The sequence below is a fragment of the Capra hircus genome, chromosome 15 (assembly GCF_001704415.2).
Source record: "Capra hircus breed San Clemente chromosome 15, ASM170441v1, whole genome shotgun sequence".
NCBI lineage: Eukaryota > Metazoa > Chordata > Mammalia > Artiodactyla > Bovidae > Capra > Capra hircus.
Window position 1 is genome coordinate 28,859,643 of NC_030822.1, and position 15,736 is coordinate 28,875,378.

Sequence of the window (15,736 nt, forward strand, 5' to 3'; positions counted from 1 at the left end):
AGACCTACGTGAATTTCTACTTGGAAGTCTAAAAGGCACCTCCAAAGTAGACATATCCAAAGTGAATTAATGATCTTACCAATTCAAATTTGAATGTTCTTCCATTGTTCTGTATCTTAGTCAATAGCTGAGTTACTTGAGCTGTTGACTCCATTCAGCTGCTTGAGCCAAACCCTGGTTGTCATCTTTGATACTTCTCTCTCCTGTACATCCCTCCTCCCCACACACATCTAATCCATTTCCTAGTCTTGTCCAATTTAGGTCTTCATATTTTTTTATGGAATTGAATTAAAATATTATGTTAATTTTAGGTGTACAGCATAGTGATTCAGTATTTTTGCAGATCATATTCCGTTATAGGTTATTACAAGATAATGAGTATAATTCCCTGTGCTACATAGTATATCCTTGTTGCCTATCTATTTTGTATATAATAGTTTATATCTCTTAGTCCCATAACCCTAGTTTTCCCTGCTTCCTTCTCCCCTTTGGTAACTAGAAGTTTGTTTTCTGTATCTGTGAGACTTTCTGTTTTGCATATACATTGACTTTCATTATTATTATTTTTTAGATTCCAGTATAAGTGATATTATATAGTATTTGTCTTCCTCTGACTTACTTCACTAAGCATATTTCCTAGGTCCATCCATGTAGCTGCAAATGGCAGTATTTCATTTTCTTTATGGCCAAGTAATACCACCAATTTACATTCCCTCCAACAGTATAAAAGGTTTCCCTTTCTCCACATCTTCTCCAACATTTGTTGTTAGTAGACTTTTTGATGATAGCCATTCTGACAATGTGAGGTGATATTTCATTGTGATTTTGATTTGCATTTCTCTAATAATTAGTGATGTTGAGCATATTTCATGTGACCTTTGGGCTTTTGTATATCTTTGGGAAAATGTCTATTAAAATCTTCTGCCCAAGTACTATTTACAGTAGCTAGAACATGGAAGCAACCTAGATATCCTTCAACAGCTGAGTGGATAAAGAAACTGTGGTAAATATGTTCAATGGAATACTACTCAGCCATAAAAAAAGAACACGTGTGAGTCAGTTCTAATGAGGTGGATGAACCTAGGGCCTGTTATGCAGAGTGAAGTAAGTCAGAAAGAGAAATATAAATATCATATACTGATGCATATATATGGAGTCTAGAAAGATGCTACTGATGAATTTATCTTCAGGGCAGCAATGGAGAAACACAGAACACACCTATGGACATAGCAGAAGGAGAGGAGGGAGAGGGTGAGATGTATGGAGAGAGTAAAATGGAAATTTACAATACCATATTAAAATAGATAGCCAGTGAGAATTTGCTATATGACTCAAGGAACTCAAAACAGGGGCTCTGTGATAAAGTATAAGGGTGGGATGGGGAGGGAGGTTCTGGAGGGAGGGGACATGGGTGGGGTGTACCTATGGCTGATTCTTGTATGACAGAAAACCACAACATTCTGTAAAGCAATCATCCTTTAATTAAAAAAATAAAGTGGCAGAAAGCAAGGAAAAAACCTTCTGCCCACTTTTCAATTGGATTATTTGGTTTTAGTTTTGATAATGAGTTGTATGAGCTGTTTGTTTTAGATACTAACCCCTTGTCAGTTGCATCATCTGCAAATATTTTCTTCCATTCCACAGATTGCTGTTTTATCAGTGGTTTCCTTTGCTGTGAAGCTTTTAAGTTTAATTAGACTTCGTCTGTTTATTTCTGCTCTTTGTTTGGCCTTAGAAAATGCAAAATAATATTGCTGTAATTTATGTCAGAGTGTTCTACCTGTGTTCTTGTAGGACTTTAATGATTTCAGGTCTTAAATTTAGGGGATGAGACTGTTTTGAGTTTTATTTTTGTATATATTGTAAGAGAATGTTCTTCTTTTTTTCTTTTTGGTTATGGCATCCAGTTTGTGGGATCATAATTTTCCAACCAGGGTCTAAGTAACCTGGGCCCTTGGCAGTAAAAGCATGGAGTCCTAAACACTGCACAGCCAGGGAATTCCCAAGAGAATGTTCTAATTTTTTTTTTTTTTAACACGAAGCTGTCCAGTTTTCCCAGCATCACTTGTTAAGGAGACCATCTCTTTTCCAGTGTATATTCTTGCCTTCTTTGTCATGGATTAACTGTAGGTGTGTGGCTTTATTTCACAGCTCTTTATTCTGTTCCATTGATGTCCATGTTTTTGTGTCAGCACCACACGGTTTTTATGACCATAGCTTTATAGTATAGTCTGAAGTATGAGAGGATTATACCTCCAGCTTTGTTCTTTTTCCTCAGGATTGCTTTGGCAATTCTGGGTCTTTTTTGATTCCATATAAATTTTAGTATTATTTCTTCTAGTCTTCAGAAAAAAGTAATAGGCATTTTGATAGAGATTTCATTAAATTTGTAGATTGTTTTGGGTAGTATGTCCAATTTAATAATAATAAGATATCATGGGATATCTTTTCATTTCACTGAATCATCTTTAAATTCCTTCATCAAAGTTTTATAATTTTCCAAATACAAGTCTTTCATATCCTTGGTTAAATTTATTCCTAGGTATTTTGGGGGTGTGATTTAAAAAAATTTTTTAATTGAAGTATGCTTACTGTACAATGTTATATAAGTTCAGTTCGGTTTAGTCACTCAGTCGTCTCCGACTCTTTGTGACCCCGTGAATTGCAGCACGCCAGGCCTCCCTGTCCATCACCAACTCCTGGAGTTTACTCAAACTCATGTCCTTCGAGTCAGTGATGCCATCCAGCCATCTCATCCTCTGTTGTCCCCTTCTCCTCCTGCCCCCAATCCCTCCCAGCATCAGAGTCTTTTCCAATGAGTCAACTCTTCGCATGAGGTGGCCAAAGTATTGGAGTTTCAGCTTTAGCATCACTCCTTCCAATGAACACCCAGGACTGATCTCCTTTAGAATGGACTGGTTGGATCTCCTTGCAGTCCCAGGGACTCTCAAGAGTCTTCTCCAACACCACAGTTCAAAAGCATCAATTCTTTGGCACTCAGCTTTCTTCACAGTCCAATTCTCACATCCATACATGACCACAGGAAAAACCATAGCCTTGACTAGATGGACCTTTGTTGGCAAAGTAATGTCTCTGCTTTTGAATATGCTATCTAGGTTGGTCATAACTTTCCTTCCAAGGAGTAGGCGTGTTTTAATTTCATGGCTGCAGTCACCATCTGCAGTGATTTTGGAACCCCCCAAAATAAAGTCTGACACTGTTTCCACTGTTTCCCCATCTATTTTCCATGAAGTGATGGGACCAGATACCATGAGCTTCATTTTCTGAATGTTGAGCTTTAGGCCAACTTTTTCACTCTCCTCTTTCACTTTCATCAAGAGGCTCTTTAGTTCCTCTTCTCTTTCTGCCATAAGGGTAGTGTCATCTGCATATCTGAGGTTATTGATATTTCTCCTGGCAATCTTGATTCCAGCTCGTGCTTTTTCCAGCCCATTATATAAGTTACAGGTGTACAGTATAGTGATTCATAGTTTTTAAAGGTTGTACTTCATTTGAACTACTATAAAATAATGCCTATATTCCCTGTGTTGTACAGTATATCCTTGTAACTTATTTCATACTTAAGGGTTTATACGTCTTTCTTCTCTACAGCTATATTTCTCCCTTCCCTCTCCCTACTGGTCGCTGCTAGTTTGTTCTCTGTATCTATAAGTGTGCTTCTTTCTTATTCACTCATTTCCTGTATTCTTTAGATTGCACATATAAGAGATATCATACAGTATTTTCTTTTTCCATCGCACTTATTTCACTTAGAATAATACTCCCCAAATCCATCTGTGTTGCTGTAAATGGCAAGATTTTCTTTTATGGCTGAGTATTAGTCCATTGTGTATATCTATGATTCATGTCTTCTTTGTCCATTCATCTGTTGATAGCCACTTAGGTTGCTTCCATATCTTGGCTGTAAATAACACTGCTGTGAACATTGGGATGAATGTACCTTTTCAAATTACTGTGTTTTTTTTTTTTTCAGATGTTTATCCAGGAGTAAAGTTGCTGGGTTAATGGTAGTAAATGGTTCCTTCTAGTGTATTTCTCATTTCAGTTATTGCATTCTCTCTAATTCTTTGTTTAAAAACTTCCGCCTTTTCCTCCGGATCCATTCTTTGTCCGAGTTCTCTGGTCATCCTGTTGATCGTTACCCTGAACTCTTTCTCAGGCAGATCGCCTATATCCACTTAGTTTTTCTTCTGAGGTTTTACCTTGTTCCTTCATCTGGAACATGTTCCTATTTCACCTCATTTTGCCTAAATTGCTGTTTCTATTTTAATAGATTTGGCAGGCTAATTCTGTTTCTTTTCTGGTAGGTTCTGGTCCTTGTCATCAATGGTCGTTCTGTAAATAGTTGTGATTTTGATGTGCCTGTGAGAAGAGGTGAGCTCAGGGTCTTTCTGCTCCACCATCTTGGCCAATCCCTGGTCTGGAACGGATTTTTTTTTGTGTGGGAGTACCATATGTTGGCTGGGTGTCCCCAGTGTCTTCGAGGTGAGGGCTGGATCTGAGGTGGACAGCAGCCCGGTCTTTGCTCAGGGGGTGCTGGCCTCTTTGATAGAGGGTGTGGCTGGTGTTGGATTAGCTGGCACTCCCAGCAGAGACAGAGGCTACTCTATCAAGCGCCAGGGTCTGCTGCCTAGTTGCGGCAGTGGAAACCTTGAGGGTCTGACTCAGGCTGACTCTGTTCCCTTAAAGTGTGTGTGGTTTTCCTTCTCCCACACTGGGGCCTTTGCCCTGAAGGAGGGGCGTGCACAAGTAAGTGGGGCTCCTGTGCTTTACAGAGGTCCAGCGCTGTGCCTGTGTAGGTGTCTGCAGTTCTGCTCAGCTGCAGTCCAAGTTGCATCTTTCCCCCCGTTATGGTTGGCCCAGATCTAGTGCACAGTTGTAGCACAGAGTGGGCAGGGCTGGCGCCTTCACTAGGCTGGGACTGGGAATCTCGGCATTGTGCTTGTAGGAAGTGAAGCGCTGCTCAAGCTGTAGGAAGTTGGGCTGCTTCTGTGTAAGTGCCAGCAGTGGCCACCATTGCCCACCAGGCCCCCCGCACCACCTCTGCCTCCCTAAATGGATTCTTTTCCTAGAACCTGACTGTCCTAGATCCACTGCTGGCCTGGGGTGTTCACTCAGCTCAGATTGAGTGTGGCAAGGCGGCAGCTGCTAGGGTAGACCACCCCCTGCCCTGTCTGGGGGTGAGCCAGCACCCACCCCCTCCTCCCTAATGCAGTCTAGGCTTCAGCCTTTCTCCAGCCCATCCCAGCATTTCTCCAAACAGCCACAGGGTTTGCCCTTTCTGTGTAGGACCCCAGGACTGGACACCCTGTCTGTGTCCTGACCCACTCACTCCCTGGGATAGTATCTACCACGCCATCTCCCTCTTCCTCTTAGTCCCCTTCCAGGGACACAGGTCCTGACCAAGTGCCTTTCTTCTCACCCTGCCTGATTATGTGGGAGTCTCTCTTGTAGCCTTGGTGGTTTAGGAGCTCGTCTGCCAGATTCCATGTTTTCCATGAAAATTGTTCCATGTGTAGATATAGTTTTGATGTGTTTGGGGGGTGAGGGGAGGTGAGCTCCATGTCCTCTTTACTCTGTCATCTGGATCCCCCTCCTGAAGCAATAGCCTGGGTCTTCATATTTCTAAAAATTCATCAAATAGGTTCTCTATGGACCAACATCTTTAATAAACTTTGGTCTGGCCCATACTTGCATCTCCAGTCTCATTTTGCACCAACCACCCTTTCTCTTTGCTTTTAGTCACACTAGTCTATGGGGTCACACAGAGTCGGACACGACTGAAGTGAGTTAGCAGCAGCAGCAGCCTTCTTTAAGTCCATCCAACAGGGTTTCTCCTCCTTGCTGTGGTATCTTTCACACATTCTTCTTTGTATGAAATGTTTCTTCTCTGCATTAGAGGAAGTAATGCTACCTGCTGTGACAAACTTAAAATGTCAATGAACGCAAAAGTGTATTTCTTGCTTTTACAAAACCCATTGTGGATATTCCTGGCTGGTAGGTGGCCTTTCACGTGATTCTTCAAAGATCCAGATCTCTTCTGGCCATAGCTCTGTCATCCCATAGGACCTTAAGAGAACTTTGCTGAATCCTGTGCAACTGGTCAGGTGGCTCAGTGGTAAAGAATCCACCTGCTGATGCAGGAGACATAGGTTCAATCCCTGGGTCAGGAAGATCCCCAGGAGCAGGAAATGGCAACCCACTCCAGTACTCTTGCCTGGAAAATCCCATGGACAGAGGAGGCTGGCAGGCTACAATCCAGGGGGTCGCAAAGAGTCAGACACGACTTGGCAACTGAGCATGCATGCACACAACTGGTGGGAAGATAGTTGAGTGAGGAGAGGATCCTGCAGGAGGTTTTGAATGGGCTGTGCCTGGAAATGGCGTTGCCCATTTATCACTTCCACGCAGGTGGCATTGGCTAGGACTGAGTCATAGGCCCACGTCTAGCTGCCTAGCAGGCAAGAAGAAACAGTCTAGCTGTATGCCCAGAAACTAGAGGGAATGTTTCGACTAATACAGAGGTTTCTTTGACACGTACTGCATCCCCCGCTGCGTTCACTCATTGCCTCCTGCCGTCCTTCGGATCTCAGGGGCGCCCCCTCTTAGCTCTGTGACTAGCTCAGGCCACCCTGGTGCTTCCTGTGCCTCTCTCCTGCGGCACTAGTCACTGTTGTAAATGTATGCTTCTCTGTGTTACTCTTCTTCAGTGCTTATTTCGCACCAGGTACTATTCCTCCAGGATAGGAACTGTATCTCTCTCTCAGTCCCAGCCCAGAGCTTGGTACATAAAGTCATTCAGTAAATATTTGTTGACTGAAGGAACCAAAATGAAAGGCACTGAATAGGTAATTGCCCCAGGGCCATCTGGCACTACCCATTGAGGCTCCAGAGGAAGTCAGACTGAGCTACCACCCACTCCCGGCGCTTGGTGCTCTCTGTGGGCCCCAGATCTGACTAAACACCTTCCAGTGTGTCAAGGCATCTGAGAGGCCACTGCCCTGCTCCCAACCGCTCTGACTCTATTTCACTGCTAACAGATACCTGGCCCAAGGTTGTCCCCAGATGTTCTCACCATTCTTCTCAACAAGGAGTGTTTTTTGCCCTTCAGAGGCTGGCCTCATGGGGTAGAGTGGCCTCCGGGCCCCGGACACTGGCTGAGCTAATCGTTTTGATGCACGTGTCCCCCCAACCCCCTGTCCCCTAGCCCTCCCTTGATCAGTGCCCAGACAGGCTACAGTGAAAGAACTGTCACTGCTGTTGACAGACTGACGCATGTGTAGAGGTCACACTGAGCAAGGGGAAGTATCAGACAAATTGTATGCTGGAGTCAAAGTCAGTGCCTTGCCAAATTTCCAGGCTTCTTGTGAGACAAGTACTACATATATTTGTTCTTATTTTTGACACCAACATCCTCAATACTTGGTATAAGCTACATATCCAATATGGAGAAGGGGAAAAATTCTTAGGTTTCAGTGTGAAACAGTGATGGTGAGATTTGGGCCAGGAGAGGCACAGGTATTCTGGGTGCAAACAGGTGAAATTGCAGAGACAAGACAGTCCCAGCAGTAAGTCCTGTCCCCAGCAGCCTCACTCCCCCAGCCCCACTCCCACCCCAGACCTTGCAAGCATGCAGCCCTGCATTGTAGGGCCTGGAAGCAGTTGGGGAGAGGTGCGGGGTGGTGTCCATGTGATGCTCTCCTGCATTCCTTACAGATTGCAAAGGAAGATGCCATCCTACCGGTAGCTCTCTTCCCATCCCTCTGTGAGCTCATCTTTCACAACAACCCTCTGGTGACCCATACACGAGGTATGGTACCTGCAAACCTGCCCCCTGAACCCAATCCCCAAGAAGCAATGTGGAGAGCCTCATCCCTACCTCAGTGCCAAGCCCTGCTCTGCTCTGTGTCAGGTGGACAAGCTTCATAGTGCACTGGGGGCTATAGAAAACAGCAGACACTGCTGAGCACATGCTCTGCACTGACTCATCCCAACAGCAACCCTGTGAAGCAGGCATTATTGTCCTTATGCACAGAAGATGAAACTGAGGATCAGAGAATCACAGTCTACCCAAAGTCACACAGCAAAAAAAAAAAAAGGCAGCACTGGGAATGCAATACAGAATTATCTAGATCCTGCGTGAGCTCCATAATGACACTCTGCTCTGTGGGATAAGTCTGCTGTGACCCCACTCCCCACTTCCCAGCTGGGGAGGCGCATGAAGCCGAACTGCAGAGCCCTCCCCCTCCCAGAACACACTGTATACAGTAGCTGCCGTGTCAGTAGTGGAGCCACCGTCCAAGACGCAGCAGCTGGAGGCATTTTAGAATCTTGGGTCTCTGGAGTGACACTAGGGTATTCTAATCTCTGCTCTACACTGTCTTCATTGCCTCAGGAAAATTCCTTAACCTCTCTGTGCCTCAGTTTCCTCATCTGTCAAATAGGCATAACATAGGTTTCTACCTCCTAGGGCTGGTGTGAGAATTAAGTAAGGTTATACATGTACATGAACAGTGCCTGGCACATAGAAGCCCCCAGTAAATGTTAGCTAACAGAATAATCTTATTTTCCCATCATGGCTCCAGGGGTCCCACCACTGCTAAAAAGCTTCCTCCAGGAGCGGCTGGGAATCCGCTTAATTCGAAGGAAGATCGTAAAGGCTAAGCATCATATATTGATGCCTCGGAAGGACTCTCGGAAGGTAAGGCTTCATAGGCAGGACCCCCAAGCCCAGAGGGAGTGGAGCCTATTCTAATGCTGCAGATCAGCCTGGCAGCAGAGCCACTCCCACCCACAATACCTGGGATCCTTATTAGGTTTGTAGTAGCAGTTTTGTCTTCTCCTTCCCTCCCTGTATGACATACAGATATACCCAGGAGAGATAAGACAGACAGAGACCCAAAAATCAGAGTAGGGAGGGGTATGGGAGGGCATTGAGTCTGATCCCCTAATTTTCCAGAGGAACTGAGGTCCAAAAAAGACACTGTGGAGAAGTGGGGGGAGATCAGTCAGAAGACCCACATGTCAGTCTGGTGCCATCATTTCTCATAGCTGCCTAAACTTGGACAAAATTTCCACTGAGTATCAGCTTCTCAACTCTAAAACCTCTGAGTTGCTGAGAAGACTGGATGAAATTGATACATTAACTCCCCAAACCCCCTACCAGTGCAAGTTACGGTCACCCCTGGTCATGAATGGCTGTGCCAGCCCTAGAATACACGTCTCCTGCCTGACTCTTGGGAAGCATTTCCTGGTGTGGAGAGCGGTCCGCCCTCTCGGTACCTCCCCTTAGCTAGTGGTCCAGACTTAACTTCTGGGATGCCATAAAGTAAGATCCCTCTTTCATCCAAAGGATTTCAGAAATTTCTGTGAAATGCTTCTCCCTCCTGAACTTTGTCTTCCTACAGCCAAAAGCTGGACCAGGCATTGTTGACCCCAGAAGTTAAATAAAGATATTCCCTAGGCCCCTCCCTGTAGAATCTGCCTGTGTACAGCCAAGCTCTTGTCTTGAGCCTTCAGGGGACCAGAGCAGCATTTAAAACCAGCAATAGAAATCCAGAGGGTTTCCATAATCTTTGCCCCCGTCTGCTGCGTTATCTAAGGGTCCTACTACCTCCCTTCCCGTCAGGCAGCTGGGGAGGGGCGGAATTGGGGTGAGCCAGATGCTCAGTACATAATCCTCTCTCCCATGTACAGGGCACCCATGCTGAGAACTTGCACACGTGCTCCCCCGTAATCCTCACCACAGACAAGGAAGCAGGCTCAGAGCGGTGAAATAACTTACTTGTTAAAAGGGAGTGTTGGGGTCCAGGGGCACCACCATCATTCCAACTAATGGAATATAAACACACATACCAGTGGCCAAATGAGAAACGAATCAGTGCTCTGTAAATCCTGTCTGACCTCCAGCACGGGCTACGCGGAGAGTGTGGTGTGGGCTGCAGGCAGCTTGGAGATGCCTGCATGTCCCCAATGTGCTCCCAGAGATGGGTTTGGATGTACAGCCTTTTACTCAGTTATATAGACCAAGGTTGCTGGCGCTCCTTCCTACGAGACTTGGACAGAATAGGGAGAAAATGGAGAACCTGCCAGAGCAGGCCTGGACCCACGCAACGTGGAACCAGAAAGCGGTGTGAGGCTTCTGTGTGAGAACACAGATGGAGGATAACATGGCCTGCTCTGGATGCTCAGCAGTCCAGCGTACAGAACCCAGTGACTCTCAACCTCTGGCCAGTCAGATTATCCAATCTTTGCTCAGGAGATAAAGTGGTGGGATAAAGGAAGAACATCCCCAGCACTCCTCCAGCACAAACCTGTGAGAGGGAGGAATCAATGTGGCCCCTTCCCCACCAGCTGGCAAATAATGGCACTTGTTTTGGCCACTGTGAGGCATGGGTTCTGAAAAAAAGACTGGGTCCCTCAGGCTTCAAATCTAAACACTGAGATTTTATGTATTTCGAAAAGGAAATACTTTCTTAAAAAGAACCTTATTTTATAAAATAGTCATCCTTCCCACTCCCTAGCTCACCAGGCACATTTGAGCACACCATTGAGATCTCACTTGGGAAAACTCTGCAAGATAGGCAGGCAGGGACTGTTTTCCCCTTGTGTGAGCTCAAAAGGTAGACTGTGCTTGAGACCTTTCCACTGCACTGCATGGCCTGTCAAAGTACAGATGTAAGTAGACGAAAGACTTCTGACAAAAAATAAGCAATCTACCAGGTAACTAGGGAGGGGAAGCAGAACTAAGCCCAGCGGAGGGAAGCTGGGCACATGGCTCTCTCCTGGCAGATGAGCAGAGGCATAGAGGGGAGGTGACAGGCTTTTGCTAATTAAGAAAGCTGAGCAGTTCAGTGGGAAAGAAATTATTTCCTTGGGTCTAAACCCTGAGAGAGATTTGCCTTATAGGTCTTTGTATAAGGTGCAGAGACTGGCACCCTGATAGGGGCCTGGTGCTGCTATCTTCCAGAAAATGTGGGGCCATCTCCCCCAGGCCCTCCTAGGAGTCCCTGAGGAAAGTCATGGGCACTGCAGAATGCCTTGATCAGAGGAATGAAGCTACTAAAGGGCAGAGTGGTAGAGTCAGGGATCCAGAATGAGGCCCAGAGCCTCTGCCACTGAATAACTCTGTGACCTTGGACAAGTCATTTTACCTCTCTGAGCCTCCGTTTTCTTATTTACAAAATGAGGACATTTATTCACTGGGTAGTTTGAGGTGTAAATAAAATGTAACATATCATGTACCAGGCACATCGTAGATGCCTCCTAAGTGTGATTTTTGTCCCTTCCCTCCCCATGAGACCTACCCCAGTGCTTTGACCACTATACTGGTTGGCCGTAGGCTGCTTATGTCCAGGAGGATAGATTCTGACTAGGAAGCAGACCAATTCAGCCCTTCTCCCGTGACAGGTGAAAACTCAAGTTCCCAAGGTGCCAAAGCAGCCTATGATTCTCCCTCACCCATCCATGATGACCAAGTCTTCATCAAAGGAGATGCTGGAGTCAGAGGCAGAGCTGACTAAGGAGCCGTCTGCCACCAAAACCATTTCTGTGGAGCGAGAGATGCCTATCGAGGGCCTGGGGGGCCCTCCCATGCCCCACCGGACCTTCGTGCCACTGCCGCCCATTTGCTCCAACTCCACTGTGCATAGTGAGGAGACATCCCACCGGAGCGATGCTGCTGGCCGCCTCAGCCCAGACCACCTGTCAGATGAGGACAGCAAGAGCACAGAGTCCATCTTCTTGACCCAGGTGCCTGGACCCCACCTGCTCCCGCCCACTTGTTCCCAGCTCCCATGGGTTCCTGTCCATCCTTAGATGGCTGAACTGTGATAAGGCAACTAGAACTAAGCACAGGGCAGATCTGGAAACCAGAAAGCAGCACCCTTGGCAGAGACTGCCAGCCCCTTCTGGGAGTTTGCAGCCCCCCACTGATCCAAGGTTACTGGTAGGGATGCCCATGGGGACAAATCACGGTCCTCCTTTCTCATCACTTGCAGACCATTCCCCAACCCCAGCCTGGGAATGGCTCTCCTGGTTCTTCAAGACTTAGCTCAGGCTAAGGTAGCAATCCCTCCGGGCAGCTTCCTGGCCTCCTTGGCTGTTTTAGAGCTTGCTCTAGGCTCACCCAGCACCCTTGTGCTCCCCTCTGTTACAGCATTTACCTCAGTGTACAGTCAGTGTCTGTTTCCGTGTCTGCCGCCTCTCACCCCAGACTTGCTTCTTGCCCTTAACAGGATCCAGCATGGGGACCCACACAGAGGTCAGAGGTGTTCATGGAATGCATTTTCTTTTCCTTCTTGGGCACAGGTCAGTGGGTTATCTTCCTCCATCTTCCGGAGGGATGATTCAGAGACAAAGGAGAAAGAACAAAGACCACCATCCACAGCACCCGGAGAGGCAAAGAGGACTCAGAAGAAGCCCCCATCTGCCTCTTTCCCCAGGAAGTACCATGGCTATGAGGAGCTGCTGACAGCCAAGCCTGACCCCACCTTCGTTGAGCCAAAAGGTATGTGAGGAGAATGTCTCTAGGGCAGGGAGCCCTCTCCATGACCCAGAGTAAGTCAGGGCAAAGCCAAGGCTGGTGCCAACACTCTTTTCCAGGCCAGGGTGCTATTTTCCATCTGAATGTCTGTCAAAGGGCCCCTGGGAGTGTCCTGGTCTAGAGCCCTACTTGTCAGGACCCCTGGCCAGAACTTCACTGGCTTTGAGGGAATCACAGCTGTTCAGAGATTCCAGCCATTCTGGACCTAACTGCTTTGGTTGGAAGTCTCTCCAGGAAGGGTTTAATGAATAAACACCCAGACTAGTCAGATTCCCCAGGTCCTCCCCCAGCCCAGTTAATCCCTAAAGTGAACATCCAGAATCCTCCCTGTTTGGTTTGAGACAAGGGAGGCAGCATCTTCTCCCACCCCTTGTTTTGGATGATGTGTTTTGTATTGGTGCTCAGCTGTGCTCCTGTGGGTGTCAGTCTCTGCAGTGTAACCCTCCGAGGTTAATGGGTTACCTTTCCCCACTCTTGTGCTGTTTTTCCATTAGGACTTGTTCTGTGATACAAGTATTCACTGAATGATGGCACCTCTGGCACCACAACAGATCAGGCCAGGATATGGGAACAGTGTCTTCTTGGCTAGAAAGGATCTTCTTGGCGCCCGCATCCTTTTACCCAGGGCTGCTATGAAATGGGGAATGAAGAAGTCAGGGGAGGCATCCAGGAGAAGGGGAATATGCCTTGACTCGACCTTGTCCTTTTGACCTAGGAATCCAGAAGAATGCACAGGCCTTGCAGCACATGTTGAAACACCCGCTTGTATACCGCTCCAGCAAGCCCAGGCTGGATACTCTGCAGAAACACTATGTTCCCAAGGAGAAGCGGGTAAGCCTCCACCTCACTGTGCATGTGAACTGCCCCTGCGGACCCTAAGGGACATAAATGGCTGTCACTTGGAACCTCCAAGAGCCACACTTTACCCTAGTGCCCCCAGTTCTCCCCTGCCTGTTGTTGTGACTGTATGAGGAGGTGAGGCCACGGAAGTCTGTGCCTGTGCTAACACTCTGCTCTCTCACCTCCTGTCAGACCCGGAGGATCCCTGTTCCGCCCCAACGGAAGACTCGAGCCCAGCTGCTGGATGACATCCTCATTCGCATGCGGGCCACCCAGAACATTACAGAGGCGCCACTAGGTATGGCTCAGGACCCCTCATCCTCATCAGCCAGGCTCTGAGGTCTAGACGTTTACTCCCCTGCTGGGATAAGGCAGAGGGCTTGTGTCAGAGCAGAAAGAGCCCTTTAGAGCATCTGCCCGACCTTCCTGTGTGCAGATGGAGGAACTGAGCTGAGTGAAGCGGAGAGCTGCCTGAAGTCACAGCATGTTTCCAACGGCTTGAGACAGACTCAGAAGGCGATCCCTCTGGCCTTCTAGTGCCCAAGCTGGAGGGACCATCAACATCCTCTTCCCACTCCATCCCACTTTATGGGGGAGCTCTGGACCCAGTCCCTGCTGCTCTCTCACATAGGGATAGGTGGGACCCCAGGTGACCTGGGTGTCCCTCCTGGCTTTTCTCCCTATAGGAGCCGTCCTGCGCCAGCGGACAGAGCAGCGGCTGGTGAACCAGAAGCAGTTCCTGGAGGCCAAAAAGCTGCTGAAGGAGTTCCGTGCACGCTACCGGCGGCTGGTGCGCTGCTCGCTGCGGTCAGTGTTTGGGACCACAGCACCGCCCCAGGCCCGCCCGGCACTGAGCGGGAGCCAGCCTCAGTTGGGCCGCTTCCTCGAATTCATGGATGAATTCTACCAGGAGCCCACAGCCAGTGACTTGAAAGGCTAGGGCTGTGCACAGGGCCATGGGTGCCAACTAGCCTGTGCCCTGTACCCTTCACAAGGGTGCCACACCCTTGACCGCTCCTTGGGACAGGTTTAGGTCTCCAAGCTCTGCTCAGCCTTGCTTGCTGGCCACAGAGAGTGGGGAGCTGGTCAGGACCTCCCCTTCCTGGGCCAAGCAGGAATCAGCACCTTGTCCAACAGCAATAAAGAGTGAGTGCATAGAGCAAGGTAGCCCTCATTCCTTTCTGGAGCCTGGGCCAGGTTGTTCTATTGTGGGAAAGAAACCCCAGCTGATACACATCCTTAAGAGTCCCATGGGAAACCTGCCCGAGTCACACAGGTGATAACAGTGTAATCCCACAGAGCTGGGGTAAGCACTGAGACACAAAATGGTTGACGAAACAGAAAAGCAGCACAGAATCTTAAGGCTCAGAGAGGTTAACTTGCCCACAGCCAAGTGTGTGTGTGTGTGTGGGAGGCGGGGGACAGGTCCAATAGTGTGTGTCTGTATTGGGAGCAGAGCTTAGGTGCAAAACTGAGGCCTCTAGGACCTTGAAATCCTTGAGGCTCTCTCTGTTGGGTAGCCTCTTCCACTGTGATGGCAAATGGAAGGGAGAAGAGGATTGGGGATTTCCTTGTTAGATGGATATCACCACAAAGTTGGGACAAGTTGAGGGAAGGGCTTACATGGAGTTTCCCAAGGTCTTCTAATCCAGGATATAAACCAAAGTCCCATGTGCAAGTACAGGGGGACATGACTCTAAAACTGGATTGTGGACTGTGGAGTGTGCAGGGTCAGCCTGGATGCAGGGTAAGCAAGCTGGTCAAAGCAGCCTAAAGGGTTGCTCCATTCTTGTGCGTGCAGTCCTCCACACCTGCTGCAGAGAAGGCCACTGGGGCTGAATTCTGGAGAGTGCACTTCGGGACGGACACTGGGTGTGACCTAGTCACCTGGCCAATGACTGCTCCTTAGACTGCTCTCCTAGAGGTGCCTACAAGTCAGACCTGGCCTATAGTTCCTGGGGTCCAGGAAGCGGTGGCATAGAAATGAAGGATCCACGGCAAGGCACTAAGTCTCACAACCTAAGGTGTAATTAAGGCGATTACAGAAGTAGTCTGGTCGCCACAGGTCTGTGGTGCAGTGTCTGCTGTATCCCGAGTGTGAGACTATTAGGACACAAGTGTTCGCACGCCATCATACTCAACCACAGCCACAAACGGGGCCAGACACATATTTACACCAAGCTGTGTCATATCAGACATACACATTCAAGTTCAGACAGTCTCACGCACGATCACACGCACTCTCATAGACATGCCAAGTTCCGAAGTCAGTTCCGTCTCACACAGGCACCGGGACCGATTCAGGTAATACCTACAGTGCTACCCTCCACG

General features: G+C 47.9%; 1 protein-coding gene across 3 annotated transcripts in view; it reads left to right on the forward strand.

Moving 5' to 3' along the window:
• Positions 1 to 14,564, forward strand: part of XRRA1 (X-ray radiation resistance associated 1) — a 68,355-nt gene extending 53,791 nt beyond the window's left edge. For all 3 annotated transcript variants that reach the window (XM_018059344.1, XM_018059346.1, XM_018059345.1), the window contains 7 exons: positions 7,738 to 7,831; positions 8,607 to 8,722; positions 11,431 to 11,772; positions 12,331 to 12,529; positions 13,281 to 13,396; positions 13,598 to 13,703; positions 14,092 to 14,564. In XM_018059344.1, coding sequence (XP_017914833.1) covers positions 7,738 to 7,831; positions 8,607 to 8,722; positions 11,431 to 11,772; positions 12,331 to 12,529; positions 13,281 to 13,396; positions 13,598 to 13,703; positions 14,092 to 14,345 — 1,227 coding nt within the window. In that variant the 3' untranslated portion in view covers positions 14,346 to 14,564. The remainder of the gene's footprint in view (positions 1 to 7,737; positions 7,832 to 8,606; positions 8,723 to 11,430; positions 11,773 to 12,330; positions 12,530 to 13,280; positions 13,397 to 13,597; positions 13,704 to 14,091) is intronic.